At 48.1% G+C, this 18,129-nt stretch overlaps 1 protein-coding gene across 6 annotated transcripts in view; it reads left to right on the top strand.

Moving 5' to 3' along the window:
• MTOR (mechanistic target of rapamycin kinase) overlaps window positions 1–18,129 on the top strand; it is a 123,744-nt gene that overhangs the window by 94,831 nt on the left and 10,784 nt on the right. For all 6 annotated transcript variants that reach the window (XM_086344468.1, XM_086344471.1, XM_086344469.1 and 3 more), the window contains 15 exons: window positions 2,415–2,540; window positions 2,633–2,764; window positions 6,480–6,595; window positions 7,507–7,624; window positions 11,135–11,386; window positions 12,065–12,165; window positions 12,841–12,937; window positions 13,338–13,436; window positions 13,731–13,853; window positions 14,064–14,246; window positions 14,645–14,779; window positions 14,989–15,163; window positions 16,421–16,556; window positions 17,168–17,315; window positions 17,901–18,023. In XM_086344468.1, coding sequence (XP_086200594.1) covers window positions 2,415–2,540; window positions 2,633–2,764; window positions 6,480–6,595; window positions 7,507–7,624; window positions 11,135–11,386; window positions 12,065–12,165; window positions 12,841–12,937; window positions 13,338–13,436; window positions 13,731–13,853; window positions 14,064–14,246; window positions 14,645–14,779; window positions 14,989–15,163; window positions 16,421–16,556; window positions 17,168–17,315; window positions 17,901–18,023 — 2,064 coding nt within the window. The remainder of the gene's footprint in view (window positions 1–2,414; window positions 2,541–2,632; window positions 2,765–6,479; window positions 6,596–7,506; window positions 7,625–11,134; window positions 11,387–12,064; window positions 12,166–12,840; window positions 12,938–13,337; window positions 13,437–13,730; window positions 13,854–14,063; window positions 14,247–14,644; window positions 14,780–14,988; window positions 15,164–16,420; window positions 16,557–17,167; window positions 17,316–17,900; window positions 18,024–18,129) is intronic.

Raw genomic sequence — 18,129 nt, 5'->3', positions numbered from 1 at the left:
ATTAGTATTCACATTGTACATTCTGATCATTTTAGCATGAGGAGCTGTCGATTCCCAACCTGGGAGTCAGGAGTCTCAAGTGTTCTTGGAAAGGACAGTTCTCCCACCCCCTGAGGAGACAGAAGGGAAGTTCATTGGCAAAGCCTTCACTGCTCCAGAAGGCACTTGTCCCCCTGCTCATCGTAATCAACCTCCCTCATTGTCAGCGGTTTCCTCTTGATCCAATCCACACTTAATTCCAAATTCTGTCCCCAGACCAGTCGAAGTTTGTGCTTCCAGCTTTTCAGCAGGCTGTGACAGAGCCTTCTGACTCCAAGTTGCATTCTCGTCCATGGAGTTCCGGGCACATTCCTCTGGAAAGGAAAGGAGTGGGGCAGAGGCTCGCCTATGAGCACAGTCGTTTATGCCCTGAAATGAGCACATGCAGTTCCTTCCCATGTTTTATTAGCAATTATGAAATGTCCAGTGAATGTTTTGGTGGAAAAATTGTCTATTGAACCCCAGAAAAGAATTCCACAAAGCCAGAATTTCCCGCTTGTCCACACCCTCGTTTTTTTTTTTTTTTTTTTTAAAGTGCCTGTAATGGGGTGAAGGGTTTCCAAATCAGAGATCTGATGAATCTTCTGCCCTTCTAACAAGTGGGACTTTGACCAGACAGAGACTTAGAAGGGGGTGGACTAGACGAGTCTCGGAGAAGGGAGACCCATGTTTGACTTTACTGTGTCCATAATACCATCATCACCTTAGGCCTTCGTGACCTTCCTACCTTGAGACAGAAGATACTTTTTGCTTTTCAGAGCCAAGGGATTTCAGCATGTGGGAGAAGCTGGCAGATGAGAAGTCACCAAAACAGTCACTCAGTGTACTTTGTTCTGTTTTTCTAACTTTCCAAATCATTGTCGTTAATGGGATGAAAGATGATGGTCCAAAGGCTAAAAATACAGTGTTAACTTTGCAGTAGGAATTTGGCTCTTATGGATGGCTTGCTGTCCTAACACTCAACTAACTGCTTAGGCTGGAAGACTGCCATTTTGTGATCCATTCAGCTGAACTCCCCAGCCAGTAGCTCCCATGGGACAGTATGAGAGGTCAGCCTTACTTGCATTGGGTTCTTTTCTTGCCTTGGGTTCTTTATTCAGACTCAGTCTGTGTCCTGTCATGTTTAAAAGCCTGCAACTGGACTTCCCTGGTGGTTCAGTGGTAAAGAATCTGCCTTCCAATGCAGGAGACAGGTTCAATCCCTGGTCTGGGAAGATCCCACATGCTGTGGAGCAATTAAGCCCATTCACTGCAACTGTTCAGCTGGGAACCACAACTATGGAGTCCCCATGTCACTGCTACTAAGGCCTGCTTGCCCTAGAGCCCATGCTCCACAACAAGAGAAGCCATTGCAATGAAGAGTAGCCCCTGCTCACTGCAACTAGAGAAAAGCCTGCACAGCAACGAAGACCCATCACAGCCAGAAATAAATAAATAAAAACTATCTGTGAAGTTATTTTAAAGCCTTCAACCATTGTTGCTAGACTTTTAGACCTACCTCCATGGAAGACAGCTTGTTTGGTTTCATGAAATTCTCTGATGAATTGATAGATCTCAGAACCCCGTCCCCCCAGTATTCGTCTCTGCATCTGATTTTTTATCAGGAAGGTAGAGGAGGAGAGGCTTACTGTGTTCTCAACAGTCTTTTAATATAAAATTAACTTGGCCCTTTTGATAGTGATTAGTTCACTGTTTTTAATTTAAAAGAATTTATACATGTGAATGAATGAGGTCTTTTCCCTTCTGTGTATGGTTTTTGATCTGAGATATTTAAAAAAAAAAAAATGAAGAGGAAAGACAAGGCCAAGATCTGAGTGCAAGTTTAGGCTCTAATAATTTCAGGAATATAAATGCCACCAACTTTCAAATAACATCAGTTGAAACTTCAGTTATTTAAACTTTTTTTTACACTTAAGTAGTTTTTAAAATTTTGAATGATACATCTTTAATTTTTGTCAGCGATAGTCATCTTCAACCAGAGAGACTGAGGCAAAAAAAGTTAAAAATACATTATTTACAATGCAGAAAAGAAATTTAAATAATTTAGTTCATTTAAACTTCACCATAGCCCCATGAAGTTGGTATGGTTCTTATCCCATTTTACAGATCAGTCACAGAGAGGTTAAGTAACTTATCCAGAGTCGCGATAGGTAGTAAGTGGATGGGCTGCGATTCAGGCTCCAGAGGTCTTGCTCTGTAGCTTCTCGAATTTTGAAAAGTTCCTAAGAGGCGTTCACTCACATACCCTTCTCTTGAGAAATATGAGATTATAAAAATGAATCTCTTTTTTTGTTTCGGGGTGGGTTTCACCGTTGCCCTTGAGGGGGTAAGATGTAGCAGAGCACATATCTGATCCTCACTTGTGAACATCCCAGGGCTGCCAGCGTATTGTGGAGGACTGGCAGAAAATCCTCATGGTGCGGTCACTCGTCGTCAGCCCTCACGAGGACATGAGGACCTGGCTCAAGTACGCAAGCCTGTGTGGCAAGAGTGGCAGGCTGGTGAGTGTCCCGCCCCTCCTTGGGGTGGGGGCTGAGGAGGGCACCCTGCTCCTGGTCCAGTCCTGTGTCTAACCTGACCCCTTGTCTTGAAGGCACTTGCTCACAAAACCTTAGTGCTGCTCCTGGGAGTTGATCCATCTCGGCAACTTGACCATCCTCTGCCAACAGTTCACCCCCAGGTGACCTACGCCTACATGAAAAATATGTGGAAGAGCGCCCGCAAGGTCTGTACCCGACTGCAGCAGCAGACCACGTTTCTGTAGAACACTCGCCTAGTCTGCTTCTCACTGCCTCCTCCAGGCCAGAAAGGAGACAGTGTCCAAACCACCATGTCAGGGAGTGTGCTTCCGTGGGGAGGCTATTTGGGCCAGATTTCAAAAAGTGAATCACATTCGGGGAGATGCACGTATACCCATGGACCAAACCAATGCATGTAATCACAGTTTTTTTTATGAGCAGCTAGAATGTGCTGCAACAGAAGAAGCATGGTTTCTTGGTGTGTTTTGTTTTTTTCCCTAAGAGAAGTACCCAAAAAAGCAGTGTATTTATGAAAACAGACTGAAGCTTTCGTAAGACCAACTTGGTTTTTCAGACTTCTTGTCTCCTCTGCACTCGTCAGTTTAGATTCACAAGCAGCAACACCCAGGGCGTAATGCTAGAAACAGAGAGGAAACTCATCTTGAAGCCAGTGTGGTATTCCTCTGACTTTATTTACAGACAGGGCCTCGGGAAATACATGTGACTTCTGGTGGGATTTTTTTCTATTTTATTTTTAAAAACAATCTCCCTGGCTGATGGTGGTGATTAACCCAAAGTAGGTCCTGGAGGCACCGTCAGCACCTGCTTTGGCTCCTCATCATCCTCCTAAGGAAACAGAGGGGGAAGTCCCAGCTGTCTTCTCCCTTTTGTGCCCACAGTGTCCCTGAGGTGAGGAAGGAACATAGAGCAGCCACTGAAGCCATGGCTGTGGGAGATATGAGAGAAGAGCAGTCAAGTCTGAGCTAAAGGCCCACTTGGGAGATCCTTGGACTGTGGCTAGGAGTTGACCTCTTTTGTGGGTACTGGGTTTTGTGACTCTAAATGCCACCCAGGGTGGGAGCCACAGCCATGCACCCAGGTCCTGTCTTTGATTGGGGCATACTTCAAAAGTAATGGCCCAAGTGTCCTTCTCCAAATGTGCAGTTTAAGGTTTTTCTCTTTTGTTGTTGTTTGGGAGGACGTGTTTGTTTAGTCTCTGTTTAGTGTGCCTCCCAGGCCAGAGCACTTCTGATTCAAAGCCTGCTCTTCCTCCAGGCAAATGAGAAAAACAGAAGGTGCTGGATCTGAATGTAGTCTGGTTTCCTTCCTATGTGTAGCCTCCAAGTCTTTGAAAGTCTTGCCGAAGGCAGGCATAAGGAATATCTTGGCTAATATCTCAGCCACGGAGTGGCTTCTTTCAACATAGGACTACAGCCCAACTTCACAGATTATGGCCTTTTCTTAGGAGCCCACATTCTGGAGGCAGACCACAAAACCACATGGATTAAAAATTTAGAAATCAATTTAAAATTAGGTGCTTGAACTTCAAGCCTGGAACTAGAGATGCCACATCTTCATAAGAGTTCAGGAGCTACTCCGAGAAGACTGATTATTAATACTAACTGTGCTGTTGAACAAGTCACTTTACTTCTCTGAGCATTACGTTCTTCCTCTGTAAATAAGGACTGGACTCTGCCTTGCCTCAGTCAGGTAGACATGGGGAAAAGCAGGTCCCCTTCTGCAGGAAAACATCAGGCAATAGGTGTATGGCCAGTGTTCTTCTAGAAGAGACAGTTCACAGAATCTAGAGACAGTCTGGTTCCTTCTGTAAACTTCACTAAGCCAAGAACCTAGTTCTTGCCCACAAGCCCCCAGGCAGTCAAGAGCCAGAAGAGTCTGCCCAGCTCACACTCAGCCTAAGAGAAGCCCTATCCTCCAAGTGAGTGATCTATCTGTAAGAGAGAAAGAATCATTTTTCCCCCCTCCTCATTTCCTGGAGATGAAGAAAAGAAGGAGGTTTTTTTTTTATAATTATTTACTTATTTATGGCTGTTCTGGGTCTTTGTTCCTATACGGGCTTTTTTCTAGTTTCAGCGTGTAGGGGCCACTCTTTATTGTGTGGGCTTCTCTTTGCAGTGTTTCTCATATTGCAGAGCACGGGTTCTAGGACTCGCAGGCTTCAGTAGCTGTGGTGTGTAGACTCGGTAGTTGCATCTCCCAGGCTCTGGAGCACAGGCCTAGTAGTTCTTGTGTGTGGGCTTAGTTGCTTGCAGCATGTGGGATCTTTCCAGACCAGGGGTCACACCCACGTCTTTTGCATTGTAGGCAGATTCGTTACCAGCTGAGCCACCAGGGAAGCCCCAGAGTTATCCTCCATCTTTGTCATGAGAGGTCAATTCTCTTTTCTCTCCCTAATCAGATTTAAGTCTAGTCAGTGTAGTTTCCATAGAAGAAAAACTAAAAGAATACTTATACTTCCCAGGTGTGGGAGGCTAATATAGTTCATTTTTCAAAGCCAGTGGTGAGGAATGAAACTAAAGGCAGATGTGAGGGAGACAGGTGTCTTGTTAAGTGTTAGAACATGTGTGTGTCTGCGCTGTCCTCATGTGTGGATTAGTTCCCTGGTAAAGCGTTGACACGTCATTCTTCCTCTGGGTGAAGCCCTCTGTCTCTTGATGCCAATTAATTACTTAATTCTTTATATATTAAAAGTATCTGAGGTTGGTTCTGGCCCCCAAGCAAGGGAATTTCATTTTCCTTCAGAGCTATCATTACTAACATGTTTCCACTTTTAAAAAAGAAAGAAAGGAAACCTTATATAATTTATAAGGAGATCATTTTGACCTTATTTATTTGAAGTGTTGGGTTTTTCTCTCCTTTCCTGTAGCAGAGAACACATATTCTCTTTCATTTTCTGTCCCATGCCATTTCCCCTCTCTGTGTCGGTGGATTGGAATCCACTGTTTTTCCCACTTGTGCTTCTCCTGTCTGTGTGTTCTGTCTTCATCCTTAAAGCCCTTTAAAGAGTTTGGACTCCATTTATCATGATGCTGGTACATGTGGACATGGCAGGTTTATAAGTGGCTTGTAACTGAGTCCAAAACCTCTGACTCTGGCTCTACTCTTCCCTAGTTCCACTATCTGTTATGAACTCAGATGCCTCCTGCTCACTTTGTATAAAATCATGTAAAGAGATGGAACTGCTTGAGGACCCTCTGAAGCCTTTGCTTCTTAGCCAACCTGTTCAACTAAATGCTTGGCTAGTGTCTTCCCCACTCCACTTGGATATATGAGGGGTCTCACCCCATCTCTGTGTTCTTATTTGGGTACTAAGGGTTCTATCAGATCCTTTTAATGTATTTTATTGAAATATAGTTGATTCACAAGGTTGTGTAATTTCTGCTATATGGCAGTGATTTAGACATGTGTGTGCATACACACCAGGCACACTGTTTTTTATATTCTTTTCCATTGTGGTTTGTCCCCGGATCTATTCGATTTTTTACACTGTAATTTTTCCTGTGCTAGTGTCCAGGGTATACAGTGTCTTAAACAAATACTAAGGGTTCACTAGCCTGAAACAACTCCCAAGAAGTCTGATTTCCCCCAGGGCAGTATATTGATAGTGAATTAAGCAGTGATTTCCGATTACTTCATATGGATTGTTATTTGGGGAAGTTGGGCAAGTAGATTTTCTAAGCCTTGTTAAACTAGTAATTGCAGTTGGCCAAGGAGAGTTACTCCTTGAGTTAAAAAAATATGAATCCTCTTGACAAGTCCAGCCATCGCTCAGCATTATGCCCTTGCCCCTGTCCTACCCCATGCTCTAGGGTGTTCTTTGGGAGAGGGTGAATGGCAGTTCCTTTCCCCTGGTGTTGGGCCAGACGCCAAGTGACTCCCTGTGCCTTTGCCCTACTACAGATTGATGCCTTCCAGCACATGCAGCACTTTGTTCAGACCATGCAGCAGCAAGCCCAGCATGCCATCGCCACCGAGGACCAGCAGCACAAGCAGGAGCTGCACAAGCTCATGGCCCGGTGAGCTCCCTATGGCCAGGCCTATCACACCCCAACCCTGCCCCATCAGCGGCCTCTGCCCCATGGTCATGGTCAAGGCTCCCAGAGCAGCCAGTTGCTTGCATCTCTCTCACCTTTTCCAGGGCTCCACAGTCTCTGCCACTTATTTTCCCAGGATCCAATAGCCCAAGAGCACCCGTGTGCTGTTCTCCTGGTGTCCAGCTTCAGAGTTGACTCCTAGCTTTCAAATGCTGCTGGTTTGATGTGTGACTTTAGATAAGTTACTTACCCTCTCTGTGCCTCAGCTTCCTCATTATCTAAAAAGGGGATAGTAAGAATTCCTTTTCCCTAGGGTGGAACAGGATGGTGTGAGGATTAGTGGAAAGAAAACGTCAAGCACTTGGAGCAGTACCTGGAACAGAGTAGCAATCAGTGAACGTTAGCTGTTAATTCCATCATACAAAGAATGAAGGAGGACGTTGCTGGCAATCCGGTGATCAAGACTCCATGCTTCCACTGCAGGGACCTTGGGTTCTATTCCTGGTCAAGGAACTAAGATCCCTGCATGTAGCATGGCACAGCTAGAAAATAAGGGAGAAGCCGTAAAGCAATTGATGAGAAAAATTACTTTCAGCAGCTGCCACCCACCGAAATGAATTTGGGGAAGCCAGGTCCATTCAGACTTCAGTGTGCCAGTTACCTGGTTTATGTTAGCATTGACAGAGAGCAAGAAGAGACCATCCCTTAAAAACTTGGTGCCCAAAACCTGTCTGTTTTCCTCCAGGTGGCTGAGAATCCAGGTGGTTCAGTCATGTTGCCTCTGTAGACCTGGAGTCAACCATAGGAAGGCCATTGCGCTCCCAGGATGTCGTCCTCCTCAGCACGGCTCTTCTAAGGAGGGAGCAACACAGGGTTTGTTTCTCTGTTTTCAGATGTTTCCTGAAACTCGGGGAGTGGCAGCTGAACCTACAGGGCATCAACGAGAGCACGATCCCCAAAGTCCTGCAGTACTACAGCGCCGCCACAGAGCACGACCGCAGCTGGTACAAGGTAACCAGAGATGGGAGTGAGCCGGGCTCCCCACCGCTGCCTCCAGACGCCGGCCAGTGCGCCCCAGGGCGCTCACGCTTCACCGCAGAGCCTCGGTGGCCTGGTCTGGTACCACGAGTTTGATTCTTTGAGTGCCAAGAGCTAGTCAGTCAGAGGTCTGACTGATAAAGAAAGATTGAGAGATTCTTTCACTTGAAAAAGATTTATTACACCATGAGTGTGTGCATGGCTGTGGAGATGCTGTTGTCTTTTTATTCTTTTTTTAATGAGAATATAGTTGCTTTACAGTGTTATGTTAGTTTCTGTGTACACTGAAGTGAATGAGCTATGTGTGTACATATATCCCCTTCCTGTTGGACCTCCTCTCACCACCTCCCCTTATAGGTCATCCCAGAGCAGAGCTGAGCTCCCTGCGCACTAGCTATCTGTTTTACACACAGTAGTATATGTATGTCAATCCTAATTTCCCAATTCGTCCCACCCCCCCCTAATCCCTTGGGCCCACATGACCACTCTCTACATCTACATCTTTCTTCCTGCCCTGCAAATAGGTTCATCTGTACCATTTTTTAGATTCTACATATATGTGTTAACATGCTATGTGTTTTTCTGACTTACTTCACTCTGTGTGACAGACTCTGGGTCCATTCACATGTTTACATATGACCCGATGTTGTTCCTTTTTATAGCTGAGTAATATTCTGTTGTGTATATGTGCCACATCCTCTTTATCCATTCATCTGTTGATGGGCATTTAGATTGTTTCCATGTCTTGACTGTTGTAAATATTGCTACAGTGAACATTGGGGTACATATCTCTTTTTGAATTATGATTTTCTCAGGGTATATGCCCAGTCTTGGGATTACTGGGTCCTGTGGTAGTTCTTACGGTAGTTCTGTTAAGTTTTTAAGGAACCTCCATACTATTCTCCATAGTGGTTCTATCAATTTACATTCCCACCAGCAGCACAAAAGGTTCCCTTTTCTTCATACCCTCTCCAGTCTTACAGACTCTTAGCAGCTTGTTTTCCTAGACCATGTGGACACACAGTTAGTCTCTGGAACTTTATCTTCCCTTGTAGTCTCTGGAACTTTATCTTCCCTTGGGTCATCTGTTCCTTCCCAGCTTCTTTATGATTCCCATCCCTGCCTGCTCCTCATCTAAGAACTGAACTTTCTGTTTCTGTTGGAAAGCTCTGTTTCCAGAGTAACATCCTGTTATATAATAGAAAATTTTTCAAGAAGATAGAGAAAACTAGAAAATGTATAAAAGCTTGACTGGTAGAGGAATAAGTCTTGGAAGTACACACCTCCGGTGAGAGCATGCTTTCTCATGTGTTTTTTATATCTTTTCTGAGGGGCCTCCTGGTTAGACTGCCTGTGAGGCAGATGTCATCCACTCCTTTCCGGTGTCTCTTTGACCTGCTAATACTCTGGGAATGAATCCCTCTGGGGTCAAAACCTGCATCTGAAGGCCCTAGAAACATCTACAGTAAAATTCTTGCCATGCTTTAAGCATGTATCAGTCTGATCTGAAAAATGCCCATTTTGTGAAAGCAGCAGTAATTATTCTCTCTAGGACAGCTTCAGTCCAGGACTGGAAGAATATATCCAGTGAACCTTTGCCCAGCTGGAGCCTTACTAATTAGAACTGTGTCCTAACCAGATTGCTTTCCTTCAACTTTTCTGAAAGAAATGAATCAAAGGAAAAAAAAAAACAAAAACTGGCTTTAGTCTGGGCCTATTGAGTCTGTGCTGTTGTCTCCCATCAGTGATGCATGTTAGTCCTACGTGCCTGCAGGACTCTTTCTGTCTTGTTTGCTGTGACCCCCCAGCTCACTGTACATATACAGGTATTTGTGGATTAAATGAAGGTATGGGAAAGCTGAGCCTAGGTCACTGTAGGATTCTTATTCATCAAGTAGAAGTTGATTGTGATTCATCTACTCTGCTTGGCTGGGAAAATGGACACTTCTGTGTTAAAGCAAGGTTTTTAGCAAGGGATTCAAAGAAATATACCAGTTATCCAGAAAGTTCCAACTATGAGTGAATTATTTAATGTCTTGCTGTCATCGCAAATTTACAAAGTTCCAAATCAAACTCTTCCTCATTGCCCTGTGCACCAGGCAATGCTATCTCAAAGCATTACTACCGCTCAAACCCTCAGAGGTGTGAGTAGTTAGCACCAAAGGCTTCTTCTGGCTGGCAGTCACTGGCCACTGATCTCTGACAGGCCCTCAGCCAGGTGTGAGGGACAAGCAGTGACCACGAGTCACCCTCCATGGCTGGCCTGTTCTTTTAGTGTGCCCCCTTTCCCACTGTTCTCTGCCTAGTTAAGACCTCTGCCTTCACTCTCTGAACTTCTGCTCTCCTCCATCATCTGTTTTGTATCTGCTGCCAAAGGAATTTTTCAAACCCAGCTTTTAACCCATCTCTTTTTTTTTTTTTTTTTTTGGCAGAGCCACACTTTGTAGGATCTTAGTTCCCTGACCAGGGACTGAACCCAGGCCCTAGCAATGAAAGTACCAAGTCCTAATCACTGGACCACCAGGGAATTTCCTTAAGCTCTTTTTTTTTTAAACTATACTTGTTTATTTGCTCTTGGCTGTGCTAGGCCTTTTTTGTTTTTCTCTAGTTGCAGCAACTGGGGGCTACTGTCCGGTTGCGGTGTGCGGGCCTCTCACTGCAGTGGCTGCTTGCTGCAGAGCACAGGCCTCTGGTGCACTGGCTTCAGTAGCCGCACAGCCCTGGCTCTAGAGTGCTGGCCCAGTAGTTGTGGTGCACGAGTTTAGTTGCAGCACGTGGGATTTTCCCAAATCGGGGATCGAACCCGTGTCGCCTGCGTTGGCAGGCAGATTCTTAACCACTGACCTTCAGGGAAGACCCTTAAGCCATCTTTCAAAGCTCTGTTGGGAATTCCATGCCCTCCTGTGTGTGTCCTGAGCTTCAGGCACATGTCTATTTTCTGTGAACCACGCTGCTTGCCCACCTGCATCTTCGTCCCTGTTCTTACAGGACATCCTTGCTGTGCCTTCCTATTCCCTTCTCACCCATCTGGCATGGCTCAAGACTTGCCCCAAATCCCTCCTCCATGAAGCCTTCCCAGCCCTGCACCTGGCATTCCCGTTGTCTCCCTCTCGTTGCCCCTGTCCCATTCTGCCTATTTGTAGGTCTTTGAGCAACCTCTTCTCTAGATGAAGAGGTCCTGAGTCAAGGCCCGTGGCGTGCTTCTCTTCACAGGCCGCCCTCATCCTATGTCACCCGCCGAAGTCCCTGATGCAACAGATGCACCACAGGATGAATGATCACACTGGACTTAGTGAAATGCCCCATTCCCAAGTGTTCTGCTGAAGTGAAGTGAGGATTCGCTTTACTGACCACTGAGAAGAAAGGGCAGCCCTTGCTTAGCCTCAGCTGTGGCCTCACACCCCTCGAGGCTCTTGATACCCGAGCCTCCTGCCCCAGCTCTTGTCATAGCCCCCGTGTCTGTCCTCTCATCCCACCCCCCAGGCCTGGCATGCGTGGGCAGTGATGAACTTTGAGGCTGTGCTCCACTACAAACATCAGAACCAAGCCCGCGACGAGAAGAAGAAGCTGCGACACGCCAGTGGGGCCAACATCACTAACGCAGCCACTGCTGCTACCACAGCGGCCACGGCCACCGCCACCACCACCAGCACCGAGGGCAGCAACAGCGAGAGCGAGGCTGAGAGCGCCGAGAACAGCCCTACCCCGTCTCCTCTGCAGAAGAAGGTCACTGAGGTACCCGCCCCCCAACCCCAACCCCCCACTATCACGGACTGACTCAGGCACCAGGCGCCCTGAGGATGGAGCCCTGGTTAGCCTTACAGGAGCCTGAGGCTCTGCTCTGAAGCCCTGGAGGAAGTCAGAAAGCATGGCTTGCCATCCGGCATTGTTTAGACAGTACTTCTGTATGTGTATTTGTGTTTGGGGACCTGACGTAGCCTCCGTGCTGAAGAATGAGGTCCTTGTCATGCCTCCCACGGAGCTGAGCTCATTCTCCTAATGCCCAGCACCTGTGTGGGGGTGGCCTACACATCTGCGGGCCCACTCTGAGCACAGAGCCCAGCAGAATCCACTGTTTTTTTCTCTCCCCTTCCACTTCCCCTGGGGCAGTCAGTTCAAGCTCTGGGGCAGCTGATAAGCCCAGAGATCAGCATGTTCAGGGCCTTGGCCCCACCTCCTCTGCCGCCCTGTCCAGGAAGCTACTCTTAACCCAAGATATTAACAGTTAGGGCACCATTGTAGTTACAGGGTGCTTGCTACATGTCAGATGCTGATCTAAAGGCTTTTTGTGCATTAACTGATTTAATCCTCATAACCACTCTTGGAGATGTGCTGTTTAGTGGGCTGTTCTGCCCATTTTACAGATGAGAAAGCTGAGGTGGGAGTGTCACTAACATATGTGTATTCCAACAGGATTTGTCCAAAACCCTCTTGATGTACACTGTCCCTGCTGTCCAGGGCTTCTTCCGTTCCATCTCCTTGTCACGAGGCAACAACCTCCAGGACACGCTCAGGTATCAGGAAGGGAAGTCCTGGTGGGCCATGTCGGGGGCAAGTCACAGGAGTCACCCATAAAGTCCTCTTTCCCTCCCCAACCCCGTGAATACATCCCAGAGTCGCAGCTGACTGGGCCTCACTCATGTGAGTGAAATATGCAAAGAGGAAGGAGCAATGCCTGAGGACTCCGGTGTGTAACCTGTTATGTAGGAAAAAGAAGCCCAGCTCTTTCTCAGACTTGCTAGAATCCCTTCAGCTTTTGGAGGTGACTCTGAGAGGCCCAAACAAATAGCACAGGCCAGTCAGTCCAGAGGCTGTCAGTGTCCAGCCCTCCTGTGTCTGGGGGTTTCCCAGCTAAGTGCCAAGTTTACTAGTTGCTGCTGTGTTAGAGGCAACTCTTCCTACACATGCAAAGCTTATCCATGGACTCCTCTCTTAGATGTGTGAACTGGTGGCATGGTGATCCCTCCCTGTTGTCTGGAGTGACATAGGCCTTCCCTGGGGATGGTCTGTGTCCAGTCAGGCACTGCCAGCCACCACCACCCCACTCCTAAGTGCTCCTGGAACCAAGCACACTGGAGCCACTGACCTGGGACCCCGCCAGCACTTCTCTTCAAAAGAGTCTCAAAGATGACAAAACAGGCAAAACCTGGCAAATTAAAGTTTCTATGACTTTCCTTTTTCTTTTCCAGAGTCCTCACCTTATGGTTTGATTATGGTCACTGGCCAGATGTAAATGAAGCCTTAGTGGAAGGGGTGAAAGCAATCCAGATTGACACTTGGTTACAGGTAAGGGCACTGGGTTACGGGTGAGGACACTGGGTTACAGGTGAGAGAACTGGGTTACAGGTAAGGACACTAGGTTAGAGATGAGGGCACTGGATTACAGGTAAGAGCACTGGGTACAGGTGAGGATGGGTCAGGTCTTGCTCGTTTTCTCTCTTGGAATCATGCAGTGTTGAGAGGAGCAAGGAAGCAGGCACTATACAGTGGTAAGGAAGCAGCGATCAACCCCAAGGTCAAGACTCCATATTTTCTTCAGTTCCTTTAGAGAACTGAAGAGGATGAACCATTTCCATGCCCAGCAGTATCTATCAAACCAGTTGCAAGAGCTGTTCATGTCTCAGAAGAATAACTGGAGTTGTTTCCACATCTCATAGGCTGCATACTGTGTCTTTCTGAATATCAGGTTATACCTCAGCTCATTGCAAGAATTGATACGCCAAGGCCCCTGGTGGGACGTCTTATCCACCAGCTTCTCACAGACATTGGTCGGTACCACCCCCAGGTGCGTGGAGACCCCGGGCAGTTTTCTGTCTAACCACTAACCTTTGATTTGGCCATCAACCTTTCCTAAAACTGCTCTAGGGACACAAATGCCCCTGGGAGCCAAGAGTCCTGTCCTGCCCCCAGGAGGGTCTGTCCAGCTGGCAGGCTCAGGGACCCAGGGTCTTCTGGAAAAGAAAAAATTCCGCCCAAGGCCACACAGCCCCTGCCTGGTAGACTCAGATGAGTGTCAGCACCATACTCTTGTCATCCTTCTTTTACACGTTTGCAAACGCTCCTTCTGTGCTTGCTTCAGGCCCTCATCTACCCACTGACAGTGGCCTCCAAGTCCACCACCACAGCCCGGCACAACGCAGCCAACAAAATCCTGAAGAACATGTGCGAACACAGCAACACCCTGGTGCAGCAGGCCATGATGGTGAGTCCGGGCAGACTCGAGGCACCAAGCAGAGGTCTCGAATGAGACACTTGAGCCACCAAGCAGAGGTCTCGAATGAGACGGCCTTTCTTTCTCAGGGAGAGGCCGTGTACTCCCTCTGACGGCAGAAGTTCCTCCTGTTTCTCCGAGACGGGTCTTTCTGAGCTTAGCTCACCCTGAGCACGTCCCTCTGTCCCCTTTCTGATCCAGGTGAGTGAGGAGCTGATCCGAGTGGCCATCCTCTGGCACGAGATGTGGCATGAAGGCCTGGAAGAGGCGTCTCGCTTGTACTTTGGGGAGAGGAACGTGAAAGGCATGTTCGAGGTGCTGGAACCCCTGCACGCCATGATGGAGCGGGGACCCCAGACACTGAAGGAAACATCCTTTAACCAGGTAGAAAACATGAACCGATGGGACCCCAAAGTCCTTAGCAGTCTCCTTTCCCTCTAACCTTTCTGCTGACTTGAATAAAATGTATTTTGATGGAGGGAGGTCACAGGATATAAAACACCAGAAATAGAATTGTCATGAAGTTACAAGAACCCTTCCAAAACTTTAACTAGAAAACCACGAGGTACCTCACAAGGCCATCTCGTCTCTCTTCCAACCTCACTTTACCTGAGAAGCCATTCTAAGGGTTGGGCTCCAGGACTGGAAAGTTGCCGAGCAACCCAGCCAGTGCCATCCAGCCAGCGTACCCTCCCAAGCAGTTCTGCTGCCTGCTGGGGACTCAGAGTTGGGCTTAGTCAACGCAAGTGACACCTTGCGCATTCTCCTGCTTCCCCTCTCAGGCATATGGTCGAGATTTAATGGAGGCCCAGGAATGGTGCAGGAAGTACATGAAATCAGGGAATGTCAAGGACCTCACCCAAGCCTGGGACCTCTATTACCACGTATTCAGACGAATCTCCAAGCAGCTGCCTCAGGTAGGATCTCATGGCTCTAGCAGGGTTACCAGTCATTATAGTCCTTTCTGTTCCGCTGCCTGTGAACATTCTGATACTAAGTCCCCAGCACCTGGCTCCACTTCTATCTGCGGACTTTGTGACAAGGCATGGCTACTAGCAATCCATTGAAAAATATGTAAACAGCATTTCAGAGGCAGAAAGCTAAACCCTGTGGTAACTATTCACAGCTCACATCCTTAGAGCTGCAGTACGTCTCCCCCAAACTTCTGATGTGCCGGGATCTGGAACTGGCTGTGCCGGGAACTTACGACCCCAACCAGCCCATCATTCGCATTCAGTCCATCGCGCCGTCTCTGCAAGTCATCACATCCAAACAGAGGCCCCGGAAGCTGACGCTTATGGGTAAGGCCCCTCATGCACTTGATCGAGTCTCCCTCCCAGCCCGGGGGACCCCTCCCCTCCTGACGTGACTGCTTGCTGTCCACACTGCTAACCTTTCTCCCATGTATTGAGAGTCAAGTGGAAGACATCCTCGCTGGGACTTCTAGTTGATTCCTACTGTTGTGCTTCCTTAAGTGAGGCCTATCAGCCCCACCCCAGTGCAGGTGGAAGGGAACCATGCAGGCCTACAGCATGGAGGTGGGTTTGGCAGGGGGCCGGTCAGGGAGCCGATGAGGAAGAAAGAGGCTGCGGATGCAGCACAGCAGGTGACAGGCCACGTTGAGAAGGGCCACCTGGGCTGGAGTGTCCTTCTTTATACTTCACATCCTCTCTTTGTGGGGATGCTTTGTAAAGTGAACTTAGTGAAGCAGTAGTTCTGACAGTGCAGTGTGCTACCAGGAGGGTGGTTTTGAAGGCCTGAGTGTTCTGCTGGTACTCGGAGCTCTCGCACCTTTAACAGTACTCATGTTTCTTAAACAGTGATTATTCACCAGCAGTGGCGAATGCTGGTCCTTGGGTGGTTGTCCCTCTGTAGGCTGGTCTCTTCTAATACTAACATGCGTGTTGGTCAGCTTTCAGCAGCTTCTAACTAAAGGGACTTTAACGAAGGACTGTTTTCAGAAGTATGGCTGAGTTAAGAGGGCCAGCAGTATGACGTGTATAATTATTCACCCCCGCCCTTCAGACCTAGAGGGCACGGAGTCCGGCAAGGGCTGTAACCTGGAAAGAGAGGACATCCCCTGATGCCGTGGTCCAGACCAAGGGAGGGAGCTACTTCTAGAACCAGAACCTGGCCAGTTGTCAGGGGCAGGTACCCTGACCTCTCCCTCTTCCACCCTCTAACCTCCTGCCAGTGACCCCATTGGCCAAGCACACCAGGGAGCCCAGGGGATGTGGTGTCTAGGAGTCAGGCTTCTAAGGTCAGAGCAGGACAGAGTGGGTTGGGGAGGTAACATGTAGAGTGACCATCTCTGGCACTTGAAGGCAGAGCTTTTTAAAAAACTTTATCTACTGTTGATTGGAACATCTCACTGGGGGACCATCAAAAAGAAGGCCATTCTTTTCACCCATTCTAGGGCGCGTTTCTTCCGTTTGTCAGGACAGTGTGACTGGGTATGGTATGTGTCTGCCGACCTGCAAATGCAGCAGTGGTGCCCCAGCCGACAGGATGGAAACCCTCTGATCCTCGCTGACTGCTCCCCACTTCACTCCCCGCAGGCAGCAACGGGCACGAGTTTGTCTTCCTCCTGAAGGGCCATGAGGACTTGCGGCAGGACGAACGGGTGATGCAGCTCTTCGGCCTGGTCAACACCCTTCTGGCCAATGACCCGACGTCTCTTCGGAAAAACCTCAGGTATTCAGGATGCCACAGAGACAGCCCTAGATAACTAGAGAAATCTAGTTATTTCTTACTTCTTTTCCAGGTCGTCACTTAACCTTTGCCAAGTAAATGATTCTGTATCTGACAGGAGGTCATCAGTAGCCAAGATGTCAAAGAGAAAGACTCTCCATTGGTTTTAGAGTGTTCTCAGGGGAAGTCCTTCAGAGGACTCAGAAAGGAACATTTCATGGCCTTTAGATGGGAGATTTGACAAATTTGATGGGTTCTATGCCAAATGAAATGACAGCCCTAATAAGCCTTCCTGTCCTCAGGCTTCTTTCACTCCTCTTTCTGTTAAGAACATGGATGTTTAGTGGGGAGGTCATTTTAGGCTTAGAAGTCATCATGGGATTGTTCCCCCAAAGCGGTGAGTTTGTTAGGCAGGTTGGGAACACTGGTGGTACCTTTATACCATCAACCCTGATTGTGTTTTAGGCTTTATGCTTCGTACCATGTCCCTCATCACATGCCCCACAATAGCCTTTTGTGGACAGGCTCATTAAAACCAGTTTGCATGTGCCATGAGTGGCTTAAAGGTCTGCTCTGTTTTCTGTTCATTGACCCTGCTTTCCTGTGGGCTTTAGCATCCAGAGATACGCTGTCATTCCATTATCAACCAACTCGGGCCTCATCGGCTGGGTCCCCCACTGTGACACACTGCACGCCCTCATCCGGGACTACAGGGAGAAAAAGAAGATCCTTCTCAACATTGAGCATCGCATCATGCTGCGGGTACGTGATGAGGCTGCCAGACCCAACCCTTCAGTGTCTTGAGGGTGAAGCTCAAAAGTCAGTTCAGGAATTGGTACAGAGCTGTTTTCCTTGTTCCATTACTGAAAAATCTATTTAAGGGAATTAGCTATTGACGAAGGATTAATGGTATGAGTCTTCAAGCAGATAACAGAATCCTAAAGCCTAGCAATTAGGTTTTCATCACCCTCCATGAGACTGGACAGTATTTTACTCATCAAGCAACATATATCTGCTGATCCTAACATGGTACACAGAGCGCTGACTGGCTGAATGGGGAAGCAGGGAAGCGGTGTTCAGTAGGTGTGTGAGGGAGAAAAGTGAGAAAGTTTATGAACCTCCCAGTGCTCTCGTTCACACTGAAGCTGGTACCGAGGCAAGGCCTGATGCTTGCCCTTGTCCCCTGGCCCCTCCTGTGGTCCTCAGGTTAGAGTGGCCACTGCTTCTCCTTATTCCCCTTCTCCTTTTGGTGGCAGTGGTGAAATCAGAACCCATCTCTGCCTGACCTCAGAGCCTTGTTTCTTCCCGGATATGAGTTTCTCGTCTCAGACTTGTGTCTTGGTGCAGATGGCTCCAGACTATGACCACCTAACTCTGATGCAGAAGGTCGAGGTGTTTGAGCACGCCGTCAACAACACAGCTGGGGACGACCTGGCCAAACTGCTGTGGCTGAAGAGCCCCAGCTCCGAGGTATGGTGCTCCTGCCCCGCCAGCCTCCCCTCTGGTCAGAAAGGCTCGTTTGCTCCTGTGCGCCCGGTGGGTGTGTCCTGTAATGACTAGCTGTAGGTGATGGGTA

The sequence above is a fragment of the Bos grunniens genome, chromosome 16 (assembly GCF_055505025.1).
Source record: "Bos grunniens cultivar Pamir isolate PY7600 chromosome 16, Bosgru_T2T1.0, whole genome shotgun sequence".
In the NCBI taxonomy this organism is placed as follows: Eukaryota; Metazoa; Chordata; class Mammalia; order Artiodactyla; family Bovidae; genus Bos; species Bos grunniens.
This window is presented reverse-complemented; position numbering and strand designations above follow the sequence as displayed.